At 39.4% G+C, this 27,426-nt stretch overlaps 3 protein-coding genes across 16 annotated transcripts in view; 1 reads left to right on the top strand and 2 right to left on the bottom strand.

Annotated features, from left to right (window-relative positions):
- Positions 1–13,134, bottom strand: part of Golgb1 (golgin B1) — a 56,739-nt gene extending 43,605 nt beyond the window's left edge. For 4 of the 9 annotated variants that reach the window (XM_029470602.2, XM_085832206.1, XM_085832203.1 and 1 more), the window contains exons 1-4: positions 12,998–13,133; positions 1,972–2,069; positions 782–946; positions 479–628 (exon numbers count right to left, since the gene is read on the bottom strand). In XM_029470602.2, the coding sequence (XP_029326462.1) occupies positions 479–628; positions 782–946; positions 1,972–2,064 (408 nt within the window). In that variant the 5' untranslated portion in view covers positions 2,065–2,069; positions 12,998–13,133. Of the gene's footprint in view, positions 1–478; positions 629–781; positions 947–1,971; positions 2,070–3,011; positions 3,190–4,969; positions 5,110–12,997 lie in introns of all 9 variants that reach the window. The other 5 variants (XM_029470601.2, XM_085832202.1, XM_021184793.2 and 2 more) reach the window with 5 other exon arrangements.
- Positions 13,135–13,290: 156 nt separating this feature from the next.
- Positions 13,291–27,426, top strand: part of Eaf2 (ELL associated factor 2) — an 82,832-nt gene continuing 68,696 nt past the window's right edge. For 2 of the 4 annotated variants that reach the window (XM_085832380.1, XM_085832379.1), the window contains exons 1-2: positions 13,292–13,641; positions 20,268–20,385. Coding sequence is in view for 1 of the 4 variants with exons in the window: in XM_085832379.1 (XP_085688505.1) it covers positions 20,271–20,385 (115 nt within the window). In the remaining 3 variants the exon portion in view is untranslated. Of the gene's footprint in view, positions 13,642–20,266; positions 20,386–27,426 lie in introns of those variants that run through there. The other 2 variants (XM_029470611.2, XM_029470612.2) reach the window with 2 other exon arrangements.
- The window catches only part of Iqcb1 (IQ motif containing B1), a 46,106-nt gene continuing 34,248 nt past the window's right edge, over positions 15,569–27,426 (bottom strand). For 2 of the 3 annotated variants that reach the window (XM_021184796.3, XM_085832377.1), the window contains exons 13-15: positions 22,711–22,842; positions 16,718–16,874; positions 15,569–16,121 (exon numbers count right to left, since the gene is read on the bottom strand). In XM_021184796.3, the coding sequence (XP_021040455.1) occupies positions 15,892–16,121; positions 16,718–16,874; positions 22,711–22,842 (519 nt within the window). In that variant the 3' untranslated portion in view covers positions 15,569–15,891. The remainder of the gene's footprint in view (positions 16,122–16,717; positions 16,875–22,710; positions 22,843–27,426) is intronic. The other variant, XM_021184795.3, reaches the window with a different exon arrangement.

Below are 27,426 nucleotides of genomic sequence, written 5' to 3'. Positions count from 1 at the left end.
TCTAAGGACCGCTTTCCTTGGTCCCTTGCATCCTGACTAGATACTGCTTTGTGGCAGCAGCCATAAACTAGGGAGCCTCTTTCCAAGGATACCAGGTTGATCCAGGCAAGTTAGCTCATAGTTCATAAAACATTAATCTACCATTATTTGCTTATAGGAACAGAGAATAATCTATATTAGTTAAGGAATGAAAGAATTTGAGAGCAGGGGCAAAATCATAGTTTTTAATGTTTTAACCACTAATCACACTCATGCTGGAAGCACACGCTGCTCCTCTCTGTAGTTATCAGTACTCTCTAGGACTTAGTTCTTCCAGTCAGCCCTTTAAAACTCTGAGGGCCCACCCCACATGACCTTCAGTCAAGGCCAACCACAGGAAAGGGAGGCATTCTTCCCACCACAGCTGTCTGTGCTCAGTGCAGATCGGCTCTCCCTACTGGGGTTCCGGAGGCGCCATGTTGGCAGCCTGTCCTCCTACCTTGGAGAGCTCCTCTCCCTGGGCTTCTGGAGGCAGAGCAGCCCCTCCTTGTGTCTTCATTTCTTCCATGTGTTTGTTCAAGGATATGATCTTGGCCTTTGCATGGAGTTTTATTTTTTTAATTTTGTTTTCAGCAGCTTTTTTTTCCTCCTGCCATGGAGCAAAGAAGACAATAAGTGCGAATTCACCGGTTACCTAGCACACAGCTTATTTAAGGCAAGCAGCGAGCTAGTCATAGAAATAAGAACCAGATTTTCCAAGAGTCTCTATCACTCGCTCAGCAACGGAACCAAGCAACAATACCTGCAGAGCTTCGTCCTTCTGCTGGAGTTGAACATCCTTCTGACTAATAATATCCTTCAGCTCCACCACTAACTTCTCTGCCTCAGCCAGGCGCTGCAGAGCATCCTCTTGTGTGGATTCCATTATTCTAGTATTCGATTCCATGGCAGTTTCCTGGGGTAATTCCTAATATTTACACAAAAACAAACAAGCAAAACAATGCACGGGGAAAACCACCCTCAGAAATTCCCACAGCCTTGCCCCATCTTTTGCTCAACTCCTCTCTTTAGAAACTGAGTTCTAACTAATCCAATAACAGTTATCTTCAGCATTACAAAATAGTACTACTAACCTAATTTTACCAAAGAGGAAAATAAATAAATAAATAAGTAAAGGAAGGAAGGAAGGAAGGCATGCAGGCAGGCAGGCAGGCAGGTAGGCAGGCGAGGATTACATACTATTAAGTGGAGGAAGACATCATTTAAAATTAAAGGTGAGCTGCAGACTGGGGATGTGGCTTAGCTGGTGAAGTGAAGGCCTTGTGTGACTGCGCTAAGGCCTGCCTTCAACTTCCAACATTCTACCAACCAGTGTGGCAGCACACACCTATGATCCCAACATGCAGAAGGTATAGGCTGGAAGATCAGGAGTCCGAGGCCATCTTTGCCTAGCTACATAGCAAATTTGAAGCCAGCCTGGGATACATTGAGACTTTGTCTCAAACAAAATAAACAAATGAAATAAAAATGAAAGATGTTATTTTAAAAAACCAAAAACAAAACTTTCCTTAACCGTTTGCCTTTCAAAAAGCTAATGGACTTCTGATTCATGAAGGGTCAAAAAATGCAATATAAACTAAGAGAAAGTGTAAGGTGAATTTATAGAGGTAAATAGATGTTTTCTTTACTCCTTTCCCCTGAAACAGGAGTTATGTTCCCAAGGAGGGAGACGAGGACAGGGATTGAGATCCTAACAGGCTGAGCAGACATCAGAGCTTCCCAAGCTCATCTCGCCGTGGTCATCCCCACAGCTCTCTGGCTGACAAGCTTCAGCAGAGGATCACTGATAGAGTTACGATTCTTTTTGTTGGTAAGTGTCATCACCTCTGCTTAGCACAAGGGAGGCTGTCACACCCCTCTAGCTTAAGCTATTCTCCTCAGAAGAGCACAGAATGTGAGTCCTATCAGGTTGGATGCAACAGAGCTACTTACAGCTTCTGAGGAAGCCATCAAATTCCAGTCAGTGTAATCTCCTGATAATTCATGCAAAACATTATTTGCTAATCCCGATAATCGGCTCAGCATCTCTGCTGGTGAAACAGAAGAGAAAACACAAGGATCAGTAGAGGCGGACACAGGCTGCTGGAGCATGAGCAGAGCAGGCAGGTGCTGCTAGACACTGGTACCTGTGTCATCTATGTGAAACAAGGCAATGGTGACCGTGGGACACACTGATGGCAGTGTGCATGGTGCAGACACACCCTGTCCTGTGCAGGTCCCATATATAAGCCCTGTCACTTGGATCAATGTGAGAAATAAGGTACAAGAAGATAATTCTTAACTACAAGGACATAATGGGCAAGTACATCTTAAGGCTGTCTTTAATGCCCTGCCTTTCATCATAGTTAAGCAAAAATCTCAAGTTTTCCTTTGTCCAGACTTATCCTTTTCTGATTATTCAACTAAATGCCAAGATTCAGGGAAATTTCCCTTTGCATGTGTCCTGGACTCCCGTTCTTTCATGTGGATTTCCTGACAAACCATGTGATTTCAGTGAAGTTGCTGTTCAAAATAGACTGTAAATTTTTATGTTAGTGAGTGGCTGAAAGCAGTGCCCCACGCTTGTTCTGCAAGGAATTAGAAAAAGGAAACAAAAAGCAACAAAAGCAGAAAAAAGGAAAAAAGCCTTAGAGCAGAAGGATTGAACAATTCCAAGTTTCCATCACTTCCAGAAGACAGGAGGCGGCGCTTTGCATCTCATTTCACAAGGTTAGCAATACAGTAAAGTGAAAAAAGATGACATTACGGAGAAGACAAGTTACTATAGGCCAACAGTCCACGTGATCATAACAAAGTATGAGCCCATCAAACATAGTGATACGTAAAAGGCCCCTGCTTGAAGAAATGGCAGGCTATGCAGAGAAGATGCAAGGCAAAACAGTGACAAGAAGGAAGACCTTGGAAAATATGGGTCACATGACAAGGAGCCAACCTGAAGGCGCTCTCCCTGGGCAAGGCTAAATCTGACTCACAGTGGGGTCTTCAGAGTTGGTCAGAGGTTAAGAACACCAGTCGCTCTTCCAGAGGGCCCTGGGTTCACTTCTCAGTAAACATGTAGCTGCTCACAACTCTCTGTAGCTCCAGGCCTAGGGGATCTGATGCCCTCTTCTGACCTCTTCGGGCACTGCATGCACTTGTTGTACAAACATGCTTACAGGCAAAACATTCACACACATAAAATAAAATGGACAAATAGTTAAACAATTAAATTTTAAAATTCAAAAAATAAGTTAATCAAAGCCACAGAGAGAAATATAATTCAAATAAAAATGTATCTATTAGTTTACACTGACAAATACATATATTAAAATAAAAAATGAATTGCCTTACATATTAATTCCAAAATATTAACATAACAATATCCCCTTTAGGAAGTAGATCTTATTTCCACCCTCACCTGGCTACATGCCCCTGTCAATTATCACAATATAATGGCCCTCTGATGTGATTACCTTATTTCTATAGGGTTCTTCCTGCAAATCCATAACCCAAGGCTATGAAAAACCTAAAACAGGACATTCTAAAAACACCTTTCCTATGGTCTTCAAAGTAAAGCACAATAGCAAACCAATGGCTAGGGCAAGTGAGGCCATGCTGATTAAATCCAAACTAGGATGTCAGACTGAATTTGGAACGGGAAAGGATGTCAGTGAGAAGAATGGTGAAATGTAAATGAGCTGTCCCTGTAGCTAGTTAATGGCCCTGCACTAACACTTAGGGTTTTGAAAACCATATAACTGCTCAGATAAAGAGACATTATAAAAACAACATACGATGATATCTCTGTATTAATCTTTATAAGTTCTAAAATTTTTACTTTATGAGTATGGGTGCTTTGCTTGTGTGTAATGTCTAGTCTATGCATCTACGTATGTGCATGCAGTGCCCACCAGGGCCAGTCTTTGGATCCCCTGGAGTTACAGGCAGTTGTGAGCTACCACATGGGAACTGGGAACTGCACCCAGGTTCTCTCAAAAAGCAGCCAGTGCTTTTAATTACTGATCCATTTCTCCAGTCCCTAATCTTTTTAAGTTATAAGTAAATCTGAAGTTGTACTAAAATAAATTTGCTTTTATAACTATTATGTTACACAGTGAGAGAAATGGCATTTACCAGTCCATATAATCTATAAAATAATATTATGCAGTGACAGAAAAAATACTGACATGGAACTGATGTGTATATAACACTACAAACTACAGTGAATTTTATGTTCTTTGTTTAAGTGATATCTGGACCTTAAAAAACTCCCAAAAGGGAGAAATATGAAAAGTAATTTGCATCTTCCTGCTCAGGGTAATCATGGTTAGGGTGGCCATGGTCCTCAACAAGGATGCTGCTCCTGTTCAGGGTAATCATGGCTAGGGTGGCCATGGTCCTCAACAAGGATGCTGTTTCTTGAGTGTAGCTTACACATTCACAGATGTGTGAGATGGGAGAAGCAACAGAGAAGGGTAGCACAGGACCTCCTTACTAGTGCTACAGCAGAACTAGTGAATGGAAGGGTAACATGGGGCCATATATTAGTACAAAGGGACAGGTATAATCATTTGTCAGTTTGAAAAATAAGTCTTAACTCATCACAACACAGATTCTAAACTTTATTTTCAAATTTCTAAGACCGATTTTCTACAGTTTTGTGTGCTACTTTAGTTTTGTGTTGGGATTGAATCTGAGACCCTACACAACAAACACTATATAACCACTCTACGACTGAACTCTGCTCCTAGGCCCCTATGCTACTTGGCTTCACTTTACTTTGTGGTGCTGAGGATTCAGGGCCTTGTGAATGCTATGCAGACACTGTCACTTGTCTACATTCTCAGGCCTCTATGGAGATTTTAATAAAGGGAATCAATGTAATCATTAATGAATCTTTCGTAAACATAAATATTTGTATACATCTACAGAAAAGCATATCAGAATATACCTTATCTGACAGGATCACTCTATCTCTAGAATTTACATCCCATCTTTGGGAATAAGCAAACCAGACAAAACAACTGACTGGCTAGCTCAGAGGATGTTTTACAGGCAGGCAAGCATGACGATTTGTGTGCTTCTTAGACCCTGAGGTAAGAACAAAGCAAGCAGATTAACACTAACAGCCTGCTGGCAATCTGAATAAAACAACCCCAAACAACAAAAGGTCCCCATTTAATCAAGTTTCTTTTTAACCCTCCCCAAGATAAGGTAGCAACAGTCAAGATCAAAAATCACTACAAAATCAGGTTTCAGCAGTATCCATTCAAGAGGAAACAGATGGTAGCCACAGGAGCGCAACAAATCAAGAGAGGCACAAGAGCTGGTTGGCATTTGTTCACTAATAAATGTGCCAGGCCAAATAGAGAAGCACCATTGACATGAAGAGGGTCTTCCTTCTCAAGTGATAGGCACGGGGACCTCCCTTATGTTTGGGAGATGTTCCATGACGCCGGTGGTACAAAGAAGATCAAATCATATGTGCATGGTATAACTTGATATGACCTGGTACATACATATGTACCAGGTGTGTGTGTGTGTGTGTGTGTGTGTGTGCATGCTAGGACTAGTAACACACACTCAAATAGTGTGTTTCTGTTTGTTTGTTTGTTTGTTTTTCAGATTGGGTATGCTCTATAGCCCAGAATGGCCTTCAACTCACACTACTTCCTTGGTCTCCCAAATGCTGTGACTATAGGCCTCCGATGTTGGTTTCTTTGGCATATTGCTAATATAACATGCTAACTTCAGAGAACACTGGGCAAAAACTAGGAACTAACATATTGCCTTTGAAAACTTTTTAACTTAAATCTATAATTATCTAATAGTTTTATTTGTTTTCAAAGAAACAAAGCGTTAAGCAGAACGAAAGTGAGGACAATCTTTACAAAGCAACCTGGATTGGGTTCTCTGAAGATCAGCTAAGGGAGAGCAGAGAACGCTTACCCGACACTTTAAACACAGGTCTGACACTGTGCAGTGAGAAAGCCCATCATGTACTGGAGAATATCAATCCCAAATCACCAATCATATTGTTCAGTAAAATTATAGGATTTAAATACTCACTCCTTTCATGTCAAAGATTGCATGCCTAGTAAGGCAAAGAAATAAGATGACCACAAAACTGTTTTTGCAGCAATACCTGGGCCAGAAAAGCTACAAATTTAAAATACTCAACAAAAGGTGAGCCAAAGATTTAATTTCTGGCAAAAATGAGCACCACATATACAAAGCACAGATGATTTCCTTCACAGAAGCAGGAAACTCCATAGAGCATTTCTATAAAGCGTTTCCTGAAAACTCTATGGAAGAAACGGAAAGAAACTATAATGTAGAAAGAAATCCTCATGAAGACTGGTAGTGAATACTAACCATACAGTTGGTGCAGCCCAAGGTCGGGGTGGGGGTTGGGGGGCAAGATATGGTAACTGTGTGATAAGAACATATAAGACAACTATGGCTATTAGGAAGAATGTAAATATAAATAAAAATAACAAAAACTCTTGTAAAGTTGTTTTAAACTATCAGATTGGTAGCATGAGTATTATTATTCCTAGATTATTGTATGTGGAATCCAGAATTAAAGGACATTAGTAATTAAGAACAGATTAATTCCATCAAACTTTCAGTATAAGAAAAGAGGACAGAGATGTACTACAGAAGAAATATATAACCCAGTTCAAACTGATCTTAAATCTGACTTGGGAACATTAGTTTAAGTTTGTGAGGTATTTACCTTATATTTTATCTTTATCTTTCCCCATCTGTCCACTAAAAAAAAAAAATGAGTTTAGTAACAACTCCGTGCCTACATGGTAGTCTTGTTACAAAGGCAAGTGTCTAATGAGAATGCTTCCCAGAACTGGCTAATTTCAATCCCATAAAGTAGGAGATATAAAATCACACAGGCACCATAACTTGCAAGCTAGCAAGAAGCAAGCAGAGACAATTACAATCATGTCAAGAGGACCCAGGAACAAGTTCCTACTGGCTAAACAGAAGGCCTGAATTAGCATAAGATGAAATTGCAATAGACCAAAACCTATAAATTTAAATCTGAGAGAATGTAATAACCAGCTAGTTATCTCATCTGAATCAATGACTGTGGAAAACAGATAAGGGCTTATCTTGCCCTTCCCACTAGAACTTTATCTCCTAAGAAGCATACAGTAGAGGAGGGAATGACACACAAAACGCCAGGTCTAGCAGCACAGGTATAACCCTGGCCCCGGAAAGGTGGAGGTGAGAAGATCTGAGATTCACTGGTCAGACAACAGAATCCAATTAATGAGCACAGGTCCCAGTGAGAGACCTTGTCTCAAATAAACAAGGGTGGAGGGCTCCTGAGGACACCCAAGGCTGACCTCTGACCTAAACAGACACACACACACACACACACACAGTGTGCACCACCTCCCCACACCTCAACAAATTATTCTGAAAAGACAACTACTCCGACATTTGAAAAGCCTAATGAATATCTGTATCTAGATACTGGTCAGTCAACAGCTGCTAACAGAGCAGAGCCCAGACATTATGACTTTCATGATGAAAGAACCTAACCACCTTCTACAGTGTTGACTAAGGATGAAAACTCAGATCACGCCAGCCATCCTGTGGCCGTCTGCAGAAAATGCGGAGGACAGAGGAACACTATGAACTACCAGACACTGTCCAACTCCACGGGACCTACGTTCAATACACAAGTGAAAGGGAAAAGACAGGAGATGTATCAAGCTTTAAAAGGGCAAGGTTCCCATCTGGATAATAAAACTACAAGGAAACCACAAAGAAGTGATTATTTTAGAAAGTAAGAGGGGGCTATAAATGGGATAGGGAATGTGGAAGGACTTCTAGAATGATCAACCAAGTTATACTTGTTATGGTAACTTTTTAATATATATTCAACATATATACATATTCAATATATATATAATGTATTCAATATATATATATATATACATATATATAGATAGATAGATAGAGAGTGTGTGTGTGGTTTTCTTAATCTGTTTTGTCTTATAATGAGAAGTGTTTTTTTTTAAAAGGAAAATTTACAACTGTTAAACAATTATGTTTAAAGCCATCCATTAGGAAGTTTTTATTGATAGCTATATAGTCCGTACGGTATATGATGTTGGGATTTAGGCATACAGTAGGTAGTAATCAACTTAGGGGAATTAGCATATTCATAAGGGCGTTTTCAGACTTAAAGCCAGGCTTTGTTACACACCCTGACCTATAAAGCCTTAGTTAGCTGGCTGCTTTCCATCACGTTCAGCTCAGATTTCCCTCCTCCACTGTACTGCGGGCCTGCCCACCCTGCATGCACTTACTTCTCAGAGTAGCTTGCACTATGGTGTACTACTTTTAGGATTAATGAAAAAAAAAATGCTGGAATCGCAGGCTCAGGATTCCTCAACTGCTTTTAAGCCATAGCTTTTTTAAAGAAATAAATATAGTGTGTTACGGTGCAGGCATGTATATACATACTCACCTGAAGCACTATACCTTAAACACCTTGCACATTATCATTAAAAGATAAGATGGGCTGACTGAAGAGAATCTAGAGGTGGGTGTGAAGGGATGGCATGGCAGAAAAGCACCATCCTGGAGCTGGGTGACAGCTTTCTGCGAGCAGCTCCCCCACATCATGCTCCCAAGTCATTTTCCCTTGTTATGCCTGTTCCCTCATCTCGGGATGAACAATAGCAAGGACCAGTTAGAGACACTAATGTGAGTCCATGAGCCAAGCGTGTCTTCTGTAACTGAAACTAAGGAATGAAAGGCATCTTTCACACAGCTGAGAGCTTTGTATAGCACAAAGGCTAGGAATCCAAGGGCATGAATGCTAAATGGAGCAAGAAGGTTCTGTCTATATATACACACGGCTCGTGGAAAAACACAAGTGGCAAATATGCTTGTAAGACCAGCAAACAGGAAGACATTGTGGTAAATTCCCACAAGGAAAATGTGATTGCTGTCACTTCACAAAGTGCCAGCATCACAAAGAGCAACTAAACAGGAAACTCAAACAGAGCTCCAAGTGAAGGCCAAGCTTCTATAAAACAGGCAAATAGAAAGGCACTCTCCAAGTTCATGCTCGCCACACCCTCCCTGCCGTACGATCTGACACTTCCCTGAAGAAGTACTGCAAAGTCAAATAAAATGCCTGGCACTGGAGAGATGGCTCAGCGCTTAAGAGCACTGGTTGCTCTTTCAGAAAACATGCATTTGGTTCCTAGCGCCCACACAGTGGCTTACAACCATCTGCAACTCCAGTTCCAGGGGTACTATACACATACTTAGTGCACAGACATACATACAAGCAAAACATCCATACAAATTAAAATAAAATTTACAATAAAATGTGAGCAAAAAAATTTTTAAAGAAGTTTTTCTCAAAGCCTTCACTGTTTATTGACAACTATTAATTTAAAGATATGTATCTGGTAGGTAGTGTTTCACTAGGAATTATACAAGAAATAGATGGCATATCCCTAGCCACAGAGACCATAGTATAACTTGCACAGGAATAGAAGCAAAAGAGTCAAACAGCACAAGTGGGTGCCTCTGTGTACCCACTCCCATCCCTTTCTTTGAAATCTAAATCACATGCCCACAACTCACTGAGGCATTCATGTTCATCTCATGCATTTTTGATTGGCTCTCTGTGGTTTTAACTTCTTAATTTTCAAAGTGATCTACCACCAGCCTGAAGAGTTAATAGGTCAGTATTGCTACAACAGCTAGAAAATCCGTATCAAGATTAGGATAGACCTTTACAAGCAAAAATAACATTTCATAATACAAAAAAACTGATTTTTACTAACTTAGAAATAAATGGTACCTACAGCATATATACATACCACTGCCTACCAAGCAATGCTCCAGGCCTTTACATAGAACTTATTTATCCTCATTGTTTAATAAATTTTATCCAAGGACACTAAGAAGTAGATACAATCAATAGCTCTAATTTTAAGATGAGTAAACTAAGATACAGGGAATTTGTCCAGTGAGACAATTCTACAAGTTTCGTGGCTGGTGGTGACACACAAAAGCTACCCCTTTTTTTGAGTAACTTTCTCAACCCACTCTTCATCCAGGATGAAAACAGGGATGTGTGTGTGGGGGTGGGGTGGGGGGGAGTACCACATTAATAGTGATGTGGGTGACCTTATTTTTCTTAGTATGTAAGCTAAAATAACAATTCATAACAATTAGTATACCCTCAGGTAACTTATTTTTCCACATATAGGCTCACATAAACATAAGCACACTTGGAAACAAACATGTCCTCACAGCAGTGTTCATGATCACAAACAACCTAAATACCCATCAGGGGAGGACTGCTAACTGTATTTTCTTTTTTAATTTCTATAAGGTAAGGCTGTATAGCTGCCTGAAAGAGTGGGGTAGTGTTTTATTCTCATGTTCACTGAAAATGTTCAATATAGATTGAATGTGCTAGGTCAAAATTCTTGGTTTCAGATTTTGAAACACTTTGGATTTTGGAGTATTTATACACATATGAAAGAGCCATGTTGGGAACAGGAACTAAGTTGAGACACAAAAAAATCATTTATACTCCATATATATTTTACACAAAGAGACTGACAGCAATTTTACATAGTATTTTTAATAATTTATGCATGATTTCATGGCAATGAACTTTTTTTATTTTATTTACTTAATGTGCATAAATGTTCTCTGGGCATGTACAGGTACACGCCAGAAGGGGGCATCAGAACCCATTATGGATGGTTGTGAGCTAAGGTAGTTGCTGAGAATTGAACTCAGAACTTTCTACTATTAGCATATGAATATTCATACTTTATATTGAGCCCTTCATGATTCAGACGTTCATCTCAGAGCTGCTGTATAATATTAAGTGGCAAAAAGATGTATTATGACTTCCGGAGGCGGGGGAGTATGTACTACTGGCAGTTGGAATGTGTCTTAGGGACAAATTATTTACAGAATTTTGGAGTGGGGAATGGAGACAGAGGTAAGTAGACAGAATTGTGCTTTGCATTATACCCTTTGGTTCTGGATTTCCTTTGATCAAGAGCACATATAACTGAGCCAGGCAGAGGCAACGCTCGTCTTTAATCCCAGCACTTGGGAAGCAGAGGCAGGGGTATCTTTGTGAGTTTGAGGCCAGCCTGGTCTATAGAGCCAGTTTCCAGGACAGCCAGGGATATCTGGAACTATTGAAAACACAAACACAAACAAAAACAACAAAAAAAGCAACCCTAAAGTACCTAAAATAAGAAAGAGGATTCCTCATTTTCTTCATTACTTCATGAAGGAGTCTTCATTAAGGGTTGGGGATGTAGCTTGGTATGAGAGTGTTTGCCTCACATGCATAAGGCTCTGAGTGTAGTCCAGTCTGGGCTGTTACTAACAGACAGTATGTAATGCGCATCAATGTGTCACAAATAATTTATTTCTAGTAGGTAACCAAGAGAAGTTAATGATATATTTTATAAATAAGCATAGTATCAACATCTCTTTAATCCAAATAGGTTGAGGTGCTGGGAACAAGAAAGTTAAAGGGAAAATCTTCTAAAGATGACTACTTTTAGGAAGGACTATATTCCAGTAGAATGGGAACCCCATCCCCCCCCAAAAAAATCATGGGAATCCTCAGAAATGTTGACCATCATCGTGAGAAACCAAGGGGCACTTTTTATGTGATCTTCAAATTCCGTCGTGACCGTTGTAGGACAGATTTTTTTTTCCATTTAATTCTCTAATATTTTTGTATATTTTATAATCTGTGGTGTATTTTCAGAGATATTGTTACACTATCCAAATTAACATAAAATCTTCTTAATCAATATACTTAGGAATACGTTCAAGATGTTTTACCTGTAGCAGATGCAATTAAAAATGTTCAGAAACTACTTCTGTAGTTAAACAAATGTTAAACCACAGTGAGGACGGAAGCATCAAACAGTCCTACCAGGATCAAGGAAGCCAAGGCAGTGTAATCGACACCAATGATTCATGCCAGGGCCATTTGGCTATACTTTTAACCTCTAAAATTTTTTAGTTGTCCTCATTTTTTTTCTCCCGTGTCTACTCCAAGTCGTCTCATTTTTCTAACAGAACATTTCCTGACTCCGACCCTTTACCGTCATTCCGATCATCCAAACCCTATTAACTCATGTTTCTAGAAAGGCCTCCACACTTTGTTATAAACTCTTGCACAGTCCATCTTGCTCAAATCTGGAAATCCATTCCTTTAAGTGCTTGGAGAGCTTCCAACTATCTCTAAAAGTCAACGTGTTTATCCATGATTTTAAATTAAATATCTGTTCCACTCCCAAAACTGTCCTCTCCTCATAGACCAACTGCGGGGCTTTAAATAAACCAGGCAAATATTTTCTTCAATTGCCCTGGGGCTCGCCCTCCAGTTCTCATTCCTGCTGCGCATCAACAAACCCATGCCACAAGGCCACACCAAGGGGTTTTTTTTCCTCCAGAACTCCCTTCGACATTCCCTTCCTCCTGGATCATCTCTCCGTCATCTTCCTAACCCAACAGCAGGATCATTCGTGGGCCTCGACTGCGGTAACGGCGACAACGGAACACTAAGTTTGTTCAGGGCTGGGCGAGCACAGGGCTGGGGCAGGTTGCCTCTAGCGTCCCCGGCTCGGTGCCCAGGCTGGCTTGCCCAGGCCGCTCGGACACAGGGCCGTCCGTGCACGTAGGGCTGACCAGCTCGCCCGCCTCCGGTGCTCCCCGGGGAGGAACGACCCTGCCGGCAGACTGACTGGGTGTCTGTGTCCCCGGGCCGAGTACGGCGGCGGGCACTGGGCGACCACCTAGGGCAGGCGGGTGACGGCGGCGGAGCCCGGAGGTGAGGGGCGGGGCGGCCGGCTGAGCCGTGTCCCGAGCCCCTTGGCCCGTGGCCCGCAGCAGGGCCGTTGCGGAGCTCCTCGCGGAGCCTGCGGCTCCCACTCACCTGCAGGCGGCCGTCCCAGCCAACTCCGGACGCCCCCCGCCCAATCGAAGCCACGTCAGCTCGGTAACCCAAGCACGGCGCCACCATCGACGCGCCCCTGGGAGTCAGCCACTCGCCGTGAGACGGAAGGCTGAATCAGGGCATCGACCTATCGGAGCTGTGCTCAGGGCGTTGCCATGGGAATCAGGCACGCCTTGTTTGTAACTAACTGCGTCACACTGACAGAAACCAACCAATGCCCTAAAGCCTTCAACTTCCTCAAAGACGGAGCCAATGGATTCTAAGAAGGACGTGCCGGGTGGAAGCATATGGTGGGATGTGACCCGGAAGAAGATCCAAGGAGGCCTGACAACACCGAAAAGGGTGGGCATTCGGCAAAGATCAGGTGTTCGCCGTATGGGTTGGAAGTTCCGGTTTACCCGAATTTCTCATCTCGCGCTGTTCCCGCTAAGGACTATGGCCTCGGCTTCTGAGGAGACTTTGGACTAGGGTCGCCAGCTGCTAGTATTTGCGATTGCGTGAGAACCAACCCGGAGTAGAGCCTGAAACTTGGTCCTTCCGATGGGGGAAAGACAAAAAGCGATTCAGTAACGGAACTCCGATTTCAACCTGACGTCACAGGACATCACTCAAAGGATGTGAGGGTAAGAGACAGTATTTAAGAGTTGAAACGTTCCCCTAAGGAAGTGGCGCTTCAGCTGGGATAAGCAAACGGATTTAAGGGCTCGGGCTCTGTGAGGAGTCATTGAGAATCTCCAACAAGAGACAGAAAAGCGATTTACGGGGGGGCGGGGGGGTGAGGAGGGAGGGAGGAAGAGAAGAGAAGAGAGGAGGGGAGTTAATGTCACCATCAGTAAATTTCCCATGATATATAATCAATCTCTCACCTATATAACATGAAAGCAACCCTAATTAAACTCAATGTATTGTGGGATTTTTTAGTGACATAAAAGTGGGGGTGGGGTGCTGGGAGAGTTTTCTAGAGGGACTGAGAGGAAAATAAGAGTGTTCATGATCAAAATGCATACATGTGTGAACTGTCAAAGAATAAAACCATGTAACAAAAGAAATGGTCTCACTCTTCTGATTTTTCTGATTTACTGTTACCCAGTTCCCTCTCAAGGCCTTCCTTCATCTTCCCCTACACCAAATATAGACATCCCAAGACTTCCAATATTGTGCCAAGAAACATTTGTGAACCCCAAAAGACCACCAAGGAGCCGTTTCTGATGTAATCACATTAGGGTCTCTTTATTACAAACTCGAGTTTGGGCTTACCACCAGCCCACAGGATGGTTTGGTGAGGCAGCGCGGAACTCTCACTGGGACAGGGTTTATAGGAAATGGAAGTAAGTGAGGGAGGGTCCAGCCTGGCAAGCATGCAATTTTCTATTGTAAGCCGACAGGTAGGTGCTCTGAAGCAAGACCGTATACAATCACTAAAGGTCTGAAAGTATATCTGAAACGATCAGACTAATCTTTGATTATCTGTTGCTAGGAAGTAGCTAGGGGGTAACTGGCTAAGGACAAGCCATTGGGTCCTTCCTGGTACTTAGGTGCGACTTGTGTTCGGCTGGGGGCCAAGTTTTTTCTTTTAAGATGGAGGCAGGTTCCAAGATGTTTGGCCTCTCACTAATGTGTCTTCCAGATAACATATTTTATTTTCAACTTAACATTTATTCAAATACTTGTCAAATGTAAGTTGCATGTAACTATCACATATATATTTCATATATATTTATATATATATATGAAGAAGTATATCATATATACCACAAGTATAATATATACCAATAAATCACTTACAAATTAGAAAAAGAAGTGGCCAATTAAAGGCTTTTTTTTTTTTTTTTTTACTGAAAAGGAGTGTATGAGGGCTGGAAAGATGGCTCAGTAGTTAAGAGCACTTGCCCTTACAGAGGACTCACTGGGTTCCCAGTCCCAATATCTGGTGCCTCATAGCTACCAGTAACTCAAGCTCAAATAACCCCTTATATTTTGAGTAAATACCCCCACATAGACACACACACACACACACTCACAAACAAGCAGTAATTGAACATACTTTCCATTTCGCCATTTTAAAAAGGAAATAAGCAAAGCAGTGGTCAGGTATGGTGGTACATGCCTGTAATCACAGCACTAAGAGGAAGCAGCAGGTCGAACTGTGAGGTCTAGTTAATTCCAAGCCAGCCAGAGCTATATAGTGAGACTTTTTCTTTAAAAAACAAAAGCATTATTTTTACTATTATATATGAAATATAAACTACTGTTTCTTTCTCTTCTCCTGTCTTTCTTAATGTAATGCTATTTAACTGACCAATTATTTTTCTAAACTTTGTCAAGGTCAAAACCATAAAGGCAGTGGTGGCACATGCTTTCAATCCCAGCACCTGGAAGGCAGAGGCAGGCAGATCTCCAGGAATTCAAGGCCAAAGGCCTACAGAGCCAGAGTTCTAGGACAGAGAACCCACCTCAAAAAAATAAATAAATAAATATTAATTTTTATATTATATATATGACAATATTAATAAGATAATAGAAATTCTGAATAGCAAGTGTAAAACATTGAAATAATCCTGACAACTTTTTTAGAAACACTATTTATTTTAAAATGAAACCAAAACAACTTTTAGTTAGAAAACAGAAAGAAATTTCATATTAACAATAAAATTTCACATTGAGTTCTCTCCCACAATTAAAGCTCACAGACAGGGCATAGAGACAGGGGAAAGAATTGAGAGTGAGGTAGGCAATGCTTTGCTTTTTGCTTCCAAGTGTTGCATGAAGATGATGCTCTGGAAAGCCACTGGCATAGCCCTAGTCTTCCTGCATGCCAGAGGCAAAACTAACAATCTCCTAAAAGGTAAGATTGCCAGCTTTGACAGTACTCTCTAGGGAGGTTTGGTTCCACCGATAAATAACATTCCTAAATCTACACTAAGCTCATCCTTTGGAACATCAATCTCATTCCATGGTTCTTCTCCAAGCTTCTTCCACCAGGGTGCTTGTATGTGCTTCAGGGTGGTAAGATGGGCCTGCTTGGCCTTGGCTGCCACAGGCCTAGATCTACTTAGGAATTGCTCGGGTTCCTTTCCTTCTGCCTCCTTCAGACTTGGTGCCTCTGCAGCAAACAGAAAGGAAATGGGTTAGTGGAAGTATGCCAGGCAAGCAGCAACTTGGAAACAGCAGAGCTGGAGCTTAGCTATAGTCAGGACAGGACAGGACAGGACAGGGTTCTAACTGAATATGCTGTCACTGCTAACTATGAGGTAGGTTTCTAGTGAAAAGTTACAGATGTGGGTGATAGCAACAACCCCAATCCCTGGCAACTTCCAGCTTTAAAAGAAAAATGATAAATTGTGTTAGCTTAAAGAGAGAAACTTCGATAAAAAGTTATTAATCGTTATTTTTGACAAGTTCATTGTACATAACTACTGTTACTATCTAATTCTAAAATACAAAAACATTTTTTTAAAGTTTTGGGAAAAATGTGTCTAGAAGATTACAACTTCTTTGAAATTAGTAATTTTGATGGAGCTGAAATATTTGAATTTATAACAAACACAAACAGAAGGTATAGAGTTGAAAACTGGGATGATGTAAGACTTCCCAAGGACTGGAATAAAGACTGTGGCACTTTTCTTCTAAAGAGTTTGGATGCCACATCTCCTGCAAGGGGTATTCCATTTATGAAACAAGGATGGAGGTAGAGCATACTCATCAACTGTTCAATATTGGTGCTGATCTGAGCCATCAAAGCTTCTCTGTGTTGCTGGGCTCGCTCTTCTATGGCTCTTCCCATAAAATAGTGCTGAAGTCGTTCTTGTGCTTGTGCATGGAGCTCTCTGCTGGCCGCCTCTGACATCTGAGAGCACTGGAAACATGGGACAGAAAACTTGTCATAAAGACATTATGTATCAAAATATGCTTTACCTACCCACCATAGCAGAGCTAGAATTTTAGCAATCTCCCATTTTATCAATAGGATCTTATAGCTCTTATCTAAAGTATTAAATTATCTTTAAAAATTACATAAGCTGTGAGTATTCATGCCTGTAATCTTAACACAGGAGCAGAAACAGGACAATCTTAAGCCTAGGAATAATCTGGGCTATATAGTGACACCTTGTCTCAAAAAACCTAAAAGAGAAATGATCAAGTATGCAAACAACCTAACAACAGGAACAAGAAAGAATCTATCAAACCAACAAAGCAGAATTTAAACAATAATAACGTCCTACACCCTAACTTTATATAATGATGTAGATGGACAAGTTTCTTTTTGAAAAAATTTAAATTTTATTTTGTATGTATGAGTTTTGCCTGCATGTATGAATGTGCATCACATGTGTGTCTTAAGCCTTATGCTAGAACAGGGTGTCAGATCCCTTGGAGCTGGAGTTACAGATAGTTGTGAGTTACTTCCTTGGTGTTAGGAACTGAATCTGGAACCTCTGCAAGAACAACAAGTATTCTAAAGCACTGAGCTATCTCTCTGGGCCTCCATGTTTCTTTTTGGTATGCTTCCACACATCATTTCTTCAAAGACATGGTAACTAATGAGACCCTGAGATTAGGAGACCACAATGAAAGTATAAATGGTTCAGTGAAGGCAACTCCTTTTGTTTTGGACTTCATTTGAAATATTATTATTTCTTATCCCATTCCTACTCCAAATGCACCCTCACCACAATGCTGCAAGTGGTGCTGGTCTCACAGAATGAGAGACTAAAATCAGCTAAAAGACCCTATCCATTAGACTACTCAAATAATTTAAGGGTGATGTTAGTGACTAATTTGGATAAAAATGAAATAATCTTAGCCTTAAAGCTGATAAAATTTCTGACACCATAGCTTTCTTAAATACTAATGCAGTCCTGTTCCAGTTGATAGTTTACCTTTCAGCCACAGTATAGTAAAAAATGACAAACTGGGGTATTCATTAGACTTACACTCATCCTTCCATATGTCTGAGATCTAGACTAATATTCAACTAAAGAGCCAAAGCATTACAAAATACTGCATATACACTAAATTCATACATACACAACCTTCTAAAACATACACTCAAACAACAATTTACACTGTCTTCACTTTGATTAGAGAATGTAGGTAACCTAGAAGTAGAGTATACACAGATATACAGAGCTTATATGGAAGAACTATACCATTTGACTAAAGGAATTTGAGTATCTGTGAAAGAAGAAAGGCCCAAAAAACTCAAAATAAGAGCTAAAAGTGTATAACAAAAGGCAAAGTGAAATTCATAAAACTAAAGGTTTTTTTTTTTATGTATTAAAGGACACACTGTTAAAGGGCAAGCCACAGAATAAAATAAAATCATTTATCAGATAAGGAACAGAATACAGAGAATTCATTCAGCTCATCAACAAAAATGCAACCTGATCTGAAAATGGTTAAAATTCTTGAATATATGTTTCTGCATATGGTAAATAAATATATGGGAATATACAGAAGATATCTGATCATAATAGAAATTCAAATCTAAAGCACAATGAGATAGTAAGTCATATTTACTAGGTATATTTAAAACACACATTGGCTGAAGACATAGCTCTATCAGTAGAGTGCTTGCCTCACGTGCAGAGAGTCCTTGGGTTTAACCTCCAACATGGCGTAACACTGTACAGTATAGCAGTGCATGTCTGTAACTATATCACTTGGGAGGTGAAGGCAGGAGGAGCAGAAGTTTAAGGTCACCCCCAAAGCTCACAGAATGAGCGCTATACCAGTTTGGACTTCGTGAGACAAACCAAGGCAATCTAAGAAACACATCTCCCTCCAAAACAAACAAACAAACAAACAACAAAAACCAAACAGAAATAAAATCCTTGAATGCTACTGTTGAAGTAATAAAATATGCAACATATCGACAATGGACATTTATCCAAAATATTATTATGTTTAGATAGTGTCTTATTACACAGCTCAGCTAGGCCTCAAACTCATAGAGATCTACCTGTCTCTGCCCGTGGAATATGCCCAGAGGAATTTCATCCCCATCTTAAAAAAATTTAGACTCAAATCTACAGCCTGAATAAATCTTAAAGACATTATACTAAGTGAAATAAATTATGTACAAAGGATATGACCTCATATTAAATGCTTAGTCAAATTCAGACGTATATTGGTAGTTATCAGGAGCTGGGGGCAGGGGGTGGGGAATAGGTGTTTTGTTTACTCAAAAGTGGGAAAAGAAGGCTAAAGATAAAATGGTGGTTAAAGCTACACAACAAGGTAAATGTACTTCATATGTCTAGATAATTATTTTTAAAACAGTATCTTTTAGGTTTTGTAGTTTTACTTTTGCAGTGCTGGATATATGCAGGGTCCTGCATATACTAGTATTTTATATGCTTTTAAAGATTTTTTCTTATTTGTGTGTGTGTATACGCACATGTACATATATACACAGGTATCTGTGGAGGCCAGACGGGTGTCAATTCCACTGGAATTGGAGTTCCTGGTGGTTGTGAGCTACTCAATGTGGATGTTGGGACTGTAACTCAAGTCCACTGAAAGGGCAGTAAGCACTCTTAAGCTCTGAGATATCTCCATCCTAATAACATATATACTTAGTAAATTATCAAATTATTTTTACTTTCTTATGAGAATCTGAGCAATCATATTTCTTCTATTTGCTTGCCAACCATCAGTGTTTTAATCTTTAAAAATCTAGCCATTCTAATGGGTGTGGACTACCTTATTGTGATTTTAATTATGTTCTCTAATGGGTGCTGATGGGCCTTTTCATGTGTCTGTTACCTATATGTTTTCTTTGGAAGAACTGTCTTTTCAAGTCTTTAGGCCATTTAAAAAATACATCATGTGTTTTCTTACTGTTCAGTTTTAAAAATTCTTTGTATAGATTAGTATGTAGAAAAATGAACAGCAAGACATTTTTCTAACTCTTTGATTTCTATTTTCATTATCTTAATAATTCTGAAGAGCACACACATTTTAAATTTTGAAGTCAATCTATTAATTTTCTGTTTTTGGCTTCTGGGATATTTGAAAAATCACTGACTAATTCAATGTCACAATGTTCTACCATATTTTCTTCTAGAAGTTTTAGTTTTAGGTCATGCATTTGGTTAGATTTAATACATTTTGAGTTAAATTTTGTACACGATATGGAATTTGGATTGAAATTCAGCTTTTCTTCTATTGTACTAATTACATGAACCTTTAGAAATTACGTATACTTAGCTCCTGGAACCATGATTCTGTTTTCTGTTCCTATCAGTTGATGACTCCATCCAACTTGGACAAATGGAACCACATGCTATTTATCCTTTACATCTGCCTTATTTCACCTAACATTCTTAGGAGGCTCATCCATACTGGCTTTGTGAATTTTAAAGGTATGTTATTTGGGTACATAAAGCCTTAGAAATTTTATGTTCTCTTGATGAAATTACACTTTATGACAGTCATGTCTCCCTTTACTTTTCCATCTAAAAAATACATCTTTTTTTTTTTTTTTTTTTTTTGGTTTTTCGAGAACATCTTTTCTAATTAATATATAGGCAAGCCTTCCTTGTAAGTTATGTATGTGCGTGTACCATACCTGTTTCCATGTGCACCATGTGTGTACAGTGCCCACGGAGGCCAAGAGAGGTTGTTGGATCTCTAATACTAAACTTACAGGTGGATGTAATTGTCTGATATGTGTGCTGGGAAGTGAACATGGATCCTCTAAAGAGCAGCAAGTGTTCATAACTGCTGAGTCATCTTTCCTGCCCAGAGTTTAGTTTTTACTCTTAAAACCTGTTTCTTTTCCTTTTCTAACTAGTCATACCATTTTATATTTACTGTAACATAATCATGCTTCAGTCTCTTACCTTGATTTTTCCTATTAGTCCTATTACTTTCTTATACATTCCTCCATTTTCTATTTTCCTTTTTGATTAATTAAAGTATATATTTTTTATTTGGTTTCATTCCCTTTGTTACTTTTTGATATCTGTTCATTGTTGTAGGATTTGTATTATGTATCATTAACTTACCAATTTAATTCTGAGTGATACCATTCTAATTTATAAACAGGAATTTAAATCATACATGTATTTCTTCTCTGGCTTTTATGTTATTGTTTCCATATATTTTACTTTTTAGTATGCTACAATGACTATAATTTTAATATAAGTTATTAATATTATTCAAAACAAAGAGCAGCAAACTAAAAACAAAAGCTTATTTTAGAACATAGCTTTCAGTGGTGAGATGGCTGAGGGAGTGAAGGCTCTGTGTGCTGCCGAGCCTAATGACCTGAGTTTGTTTATAACCTACATGGTGGAAAGAGAGGACTGACTACAGGTTGTCTTCTGACCTCTAGACAATAAATAAATAAACAAGTCAATAAAAAATAGTTTAGTTGATATACTTCCATATCTATTCATTTATTCATCTATAGTTACTTTAGTCCAACAGCAATAGAAATGGATAGCTGTCATAAAGGCTAAACGCTGAGGGCATTAACTATGTGGTGCACATGACAAGAGCCAGCGATATTTTATAAAGACTTAAACAATGATGAAAACCTCTTATACAGGTAGGATTAAACGTTGTTATACAATTTACTTTCTATCATTGCTCTGTTCCAATGGTTATCAAGTCCATGTATGGACAGAGATACATTTATATTCTGCTTTTCATTTTGTGGAGAACAGGCTCTGGAAGAATAAAATACTGTTATATCAAACCTTTAACATAGTCACCCTACAGTTTTTTTTTGTTTGTTTGTTTTTCTTTTTGAGACAGGTTTTCTCTGTATAGTTCTGGCTGTCCTTGCTCTGTAGACCAGGCTGTCCTCAAACTTACAAAGCTCTACCTGTATTTGCCTCCTGAGTGCCAGGATTAACAATGTGAATCACCCTTCTGAGCTCAGATTTAGATTGTAGAAATTTGTGTTTGTATCAGGAGGGGAAAGGGGGAAGGAAGGGAAGAAAGAAACTCAGAACAAGGAGCATTAGCACAATCCTAGCGGAATGTGAGTAGTCCTTTGATATACCAAGAATGGTTGGTTCAAATGAGGAAAGTAAGAATTCTGATCAAAATGTATAAACTATTAGTTTTCCCATAAAATTTGACAAGTGTGGAAACATCAAGAATGGTTCAGTCCTTCTCAAGACAGAAATGTCCTTCCAAAGATGTGCAGAAGTGTAAGGTCAGAAACTCAGAGGGAAGGAGCAGGTAGCACCTCCTCTGTATCACTGTGCCCACACAAAGTCAGAGAAATGCATGTTTCTGTTGTGGAAAGGTGTCAGAGCATTACAGTTTGAAAACCAAAGAGGTAGGGCATCAAATTCTACTCTTTGGAGTTTAGACTAGTGAATATAAGTCCTTATGCATGTGTTTGAGCATATGGAGGTAAGAATGAATGCCCATTGATTGATAATTAATATATTCTTATTAAAAGATTCAAAACAGACAAGATTTTACAGGACTATTATAAAAGAAGCAATGCACAAGTTTTGTTGGTATAGTACAGGAAATAACCAATTTTTAAGTTGAGTCCCATTCACCACCAGTTATACCTTTGGATCCTGTAACTGTAAGAAGAGTTCAAGTCTACTAAGTCTATGGAACCTGCATCCAACAATCAATATATATGCTATACTACTTTAGTGATAAAGACCATGCAATGGATTAATGTAACATGTATTTCAGCACAGAAACCTACATACCGGGTGTCTTTTGACATAGTCGTCCACTTGTTGCTTCAGTTCAACTCTGCGTGCATCAGTGAGTTCTTGGAGTCCATGCCAAGAGGCAAAGAGTTTCTTTTTCTTACGGCACTTTGCTAGGAATTTAAGAACCTGGAGTGAAGTAGAGAGGGGAAAAGGAAAAGAAAAGAAGATCTTTTGATTCTGTTCCCTTAATAGAACTCATTTTCCTATAATCTAAGTCAGTAACACCAAGGTTGCATTAGGCAATTCTGAGTATGCATGAGGAGGAGAATGAGACTGTGACATAATAAAGGAATATAATAATTTTTTACCTATACAGATCCACCTCTACTTTTTTTTTTTTTTTTGGTTTTTCAAGACAGGGTTTCTCTGTATAGCCCTGGCTGTCCTGAAACTCACTTTGTAGACCAGGCTGGTCTCAAACTAAGAAATCCGCCTGCCTCTGCCTCCCAAGTGCTGTGTGTGCCACCAGGCTATGTCCAAATAACTCCATTTTAAGTTGAGAATACTTGTAAGTTGCAAATATGCTTAATACCTCTACCAGTTGAAGTCTCGTTTCTACTAAGCATACATCACTTTCCCACCATGGTAGTAGCGTAAGACTATATACACTTTTAATTTTTTTAAAAGGAGAACTGGCTGGTTTTGTGTGTCAACTTGACACAAGCTAAGAGCATCACAGAGAAAGGAGCCTCAGTTGAAGAAATGCTTCCATGAGATCCAGCTAAAGAACATTTTCTCAACTAGTGATCAATGGGAGAGGGCCCAAACTCTGTGTGATGCTATCCCTGGGCTGGTAGTTCTGAGTTCTTTAAGAAGGTAAGCTGAGCAAGTCAGGGGAACCAAGCCAGTGAGCAGCACCCCTTCAAGAACAATGCATCAGCTCAGGCTTCCAGGTTTTTGTCCTGCTTGAGTTCCTGTTCTGATTTCCTCCATCATCTGGAAGTGTAAGCCAAATAAACCCTTTCTTCCCCAACTTGCTTTTTGGTTATGGTGTTGTGTTGCAGCAACAGAAATCCTAACTAAGACAAGCTGGCACCAGCATACTGAGGTATTGCTGTGACAGACCTGACCATGTTTTGGGGAAGATTGTGGAAGGACTTTGGAACTAGAAAAGACAATGAGTAGTGTTGAAACCTCATTGGGATGTTCTGTAGGAGCTTGGAAGATAAAAATGTTGAGAGTAGTGCAGAAGATGGAGGCATAACCTGTGAAATTTCAGAGGGACAATTAAAGACTCTATCAAGACTATTATTTTGATTTAAGATTCTGTGGTTCTGGTTTGCTGGAGCTGAACAATTAGCAGCTGTGATTAACAAGATACCAGAACTACTAAAGTGGAACTTTTTCATTACTGGGACAATTGATGCTGGTTAGCTGGAGCTAAGACATTAGCAAGGATTAAGAAGAGATCAGCATCACTGAGGTGAAATCTTCTGGGAAGTGTTTTCTGAGAGTGCAAAGAAGCTGTGTTCCAAGGTTGTACCTCATGTTGGCAGCTGGACTTGGTACTGTATAAGAGTTACCCAGGTAGTAGTGGTTTTGAAGACATAAAAGGGTCAGGGAGAGCAGCTGAGGCTTGGTATTCTGGGAGGCCAGGAAGGCCATTGGTTGAAGGTACTGCTCATGAGCAGTTGAAGGCCCAGAACTGAAGGGGTTATGCAGAGAAGTGGAGGCCAGGCACTATGAGAGTCTATGAGATGCTATTTGTGAAAGTGCAGCCCAGTTGCAGCAGATGACTCCAGTGTTTTGGCCATACTGGTACCATGGGATGATCACAAAAGAACAGCAGCAGCAGTAGAAGCAGCCAAAGCTAAAAGACAAGCTATGTGCTACAGAGGGCAGAACTGGAGAAGTGACCTTTGGAGGAGGAATGACTCAAGTCTAGAAGAGCATGGGTGGATTCCAGACATTATATGATTAAGAGTTTGATTTTGCTTTGATTTGATTGTGACTGTGCCTTGATCCCCCCCCCCCCCCCCCCAAAGAAAGTATTTTACTGGAGCTCACAGTTAAGAGTTTGAACTGTAAAAGACTTTGGATTTTAAGAGACTGGATACTTTAAAGGAACCAAAAATTTAATGTGTTTGAATTTGTAAAGATTTTGGAGCTTTTACAGTTATTTAGATCTTGGGGGATGAACAAGAAAGTAAGGGTTGTAGCTTAATAGTGATTTGTGTGTAGAGTTGACAGGGGTCAGTGCACTGGCTGCTTTTTGTGTCAACTTGACACAAGATAGAGTCATCAGAGAAAGTTGCCTCAAGTTGAGAAAATATCTCCATGAGATCCAGCTGTAGGACTTTTTCTCAACTAGTGATCAATGAGGGAGGGCCCAGCCCAGCCCATTGTGGGTTGTGCCATCTCTGGGCTAGTTGGTGGTCCTGGGTTCTATAAGAAGGCAGGCTGAGCAAGCCAGTACGCAGCATCCCTACATGTCTTCTGCGTCAACTCCTGCCTCCAGGTTCTAGCTCTCCTTGAGTTCCTGTTCTGGTTTCCTCTAATGATGAATTAAGACCTGGAAGTTAAGCCAAATAAATAAGCCCTTTCCTTCTCAAGTTGATTTTTTGTCATTGTGTTTCATTGTAGCAATAGAAACACTAAGACAAAAGAACACACTTAAATATTTCTATTGCCGTGGTTTTTGGTTTGCCAGACCTCACATAGTTTAGGCAAGCCTTGAACCAACAAGTAGCCTAAGATCACTCTATCTGGTCCTCCTGTTTCCACCTGCTGAATGTGGTGCTAGGCATCAAACCCAGGGCTTTACACATTTAGACAAAATATATATATTATTAAAATTTTTTAAATATTTTAATTGTTTCCCCTCCCCAACTCCTGCTAGATTCTTTCCAGCTCTCTACCTAGCTTCATGTTCTCATACTTTTCTCTCTCAAAAACCAAAAACCAAAACAACAAAAAAAGTTAGAAAAATGCCCAAACAAAACAAAATACAATAAAGAGCCCACAAAATAAAACACAACAAAACCAAAACCCATGGAGTTTTGTATTGGCCAGCTACACCTGGGCATGGATACACAGTGACACTCAATGATTTTCACTTTATCAGCAGGTAGCAATTCCATGGTTAGGGATGGGGCCCATGTTTATTTTCCACTCTCAGTGCTGGGATTTCATCTGGCTTGAACATGTAAAGGTCCTATGAGTGCTGCCATAGTCTCTGAGTTCATATTAAACACTCATTATGTTTGTAGTAAGAAATGAGTATATAAAAGGAAATAAACATTGAGTTCTAATCTCAATTCTAATTCCTCATAAACTCTACAATTTTGGGCAAACCAAAGGTTTCTATAGGACATGCTCTATGCTAATAAAAAACAAGGACCCTAATTTTACATGTTTTACAGTATTCCAAATATAAAAGAGACAGATAGAAAAGGCTTGGTAAAGATAAAACATTTTAACATTTTAAGCTATGAGACTACTGATAAAAGCAAATTTTCTGAATGTTTTCTCAAGTCTTCCATAATAGACTTATATATTTTGGTACATATATGAAATTATTCTTTTCAATTCTTCATTTTCCTCCCATGTTTTTATTTTCACCAAAATTATATACAGTTCTAAAAGCACTGATTGGCAAGTCATAGCTTACAGATCAAAAACAGTAGGTTGTTTCTGTATAGTAAATACCTGTTTATTTCACTTTACATGGCTAAAAATGTAAAAGGATACTTTATGACATGTAAACGTATATATAAGTCAAAACTCAAATGTCTACAAATTTTTATTGGCATACAGCTATACTTGCTTAACTACTGTCAATCTAACTGTTATCTACAGTTGCTTTTGTGCTTCAACTGTTAAGTAGCTATTACAGGCTATAGCTTGCAAAGCCTAAAATATTTCCTTATCTGGTCCTTTCCAGGAAAAGTTGGCTGGCCTAATTCTATTGTTTAAAGAACCAGTGTTACAAATCCCAAAGGCAACACCTCTAACTATTTTTTCCTTCATGTGAATTCCATCAGTAGATTTCTATTATTTTTTTCTCACAGATTAAACATATTATTTATTGATTTTCTTGAACAGAAATAAGGATTTGGTTACTTTATACTGCATATACTCCCATGTACAGTCCACCTACATAATTAATGTTGTAATTTCAGTAAAAATAACATTCACATAATGATTATTACATAAGGGTAAGGTAGTTTTATTTTGGGGGGACAGGGTTTTATTATACAGGCTATATTAGTCTCAAACCTGTAACTCTGCCGTGTCAGTTCCCGAGTGCTTGTATTATACATACACAACAATGGCAGGAAAAGCTATTACTCATTCTGGAGCACATATTAGAACTACATTGTCTTCCTTGCATATTTTCTCTGAAATTAACACTTCTTTTTTCCATGTGTTTGATTTTCTACATACTTAGACCTGATTATGTTCTACAACTTCATTCTAATGTCAAGACATTGATATATCAGATATTGTAGCACATACATTTTCTGGGGGGTTCTAACCTACCTGTTTCTCTCCACCTGGTACAAAGCTCATCCTGGGGTCTTTGCACAACTACCTTGGTTTCTCATTTTATCTCTCCCTGCACTTCTTGAATTTCAGCTGTACACCTTTTTGGTTTTCCCACTGGCTTAAGAGCTTCTGTGATTATATAAGTGTCTTTAGTCTTCTTTTTAACTCCCTTTTCAGTGAGCACATAATTTTAACTAGAAATCACTTCTTTTAGACATGTCA

Source organism: Mus caroli, unplaced genomic scaffold (assembly GCF_978045245.1).
Source record: "Mus caroli unplaced genomic scaffold, Mus_caroli_1 scaffold_17, whole genome shotgun sequence".
NCBI lineage: Eukaryota > Metazoa > Chordata > Mammalia > Rodentia > Muridae > Mus > Mus caroli.
The sequence above is the reverse complement of the archived record's forward strand: the minus strand, read 5'-3'. Positions and strand labels throughout refer to the sequence as shown.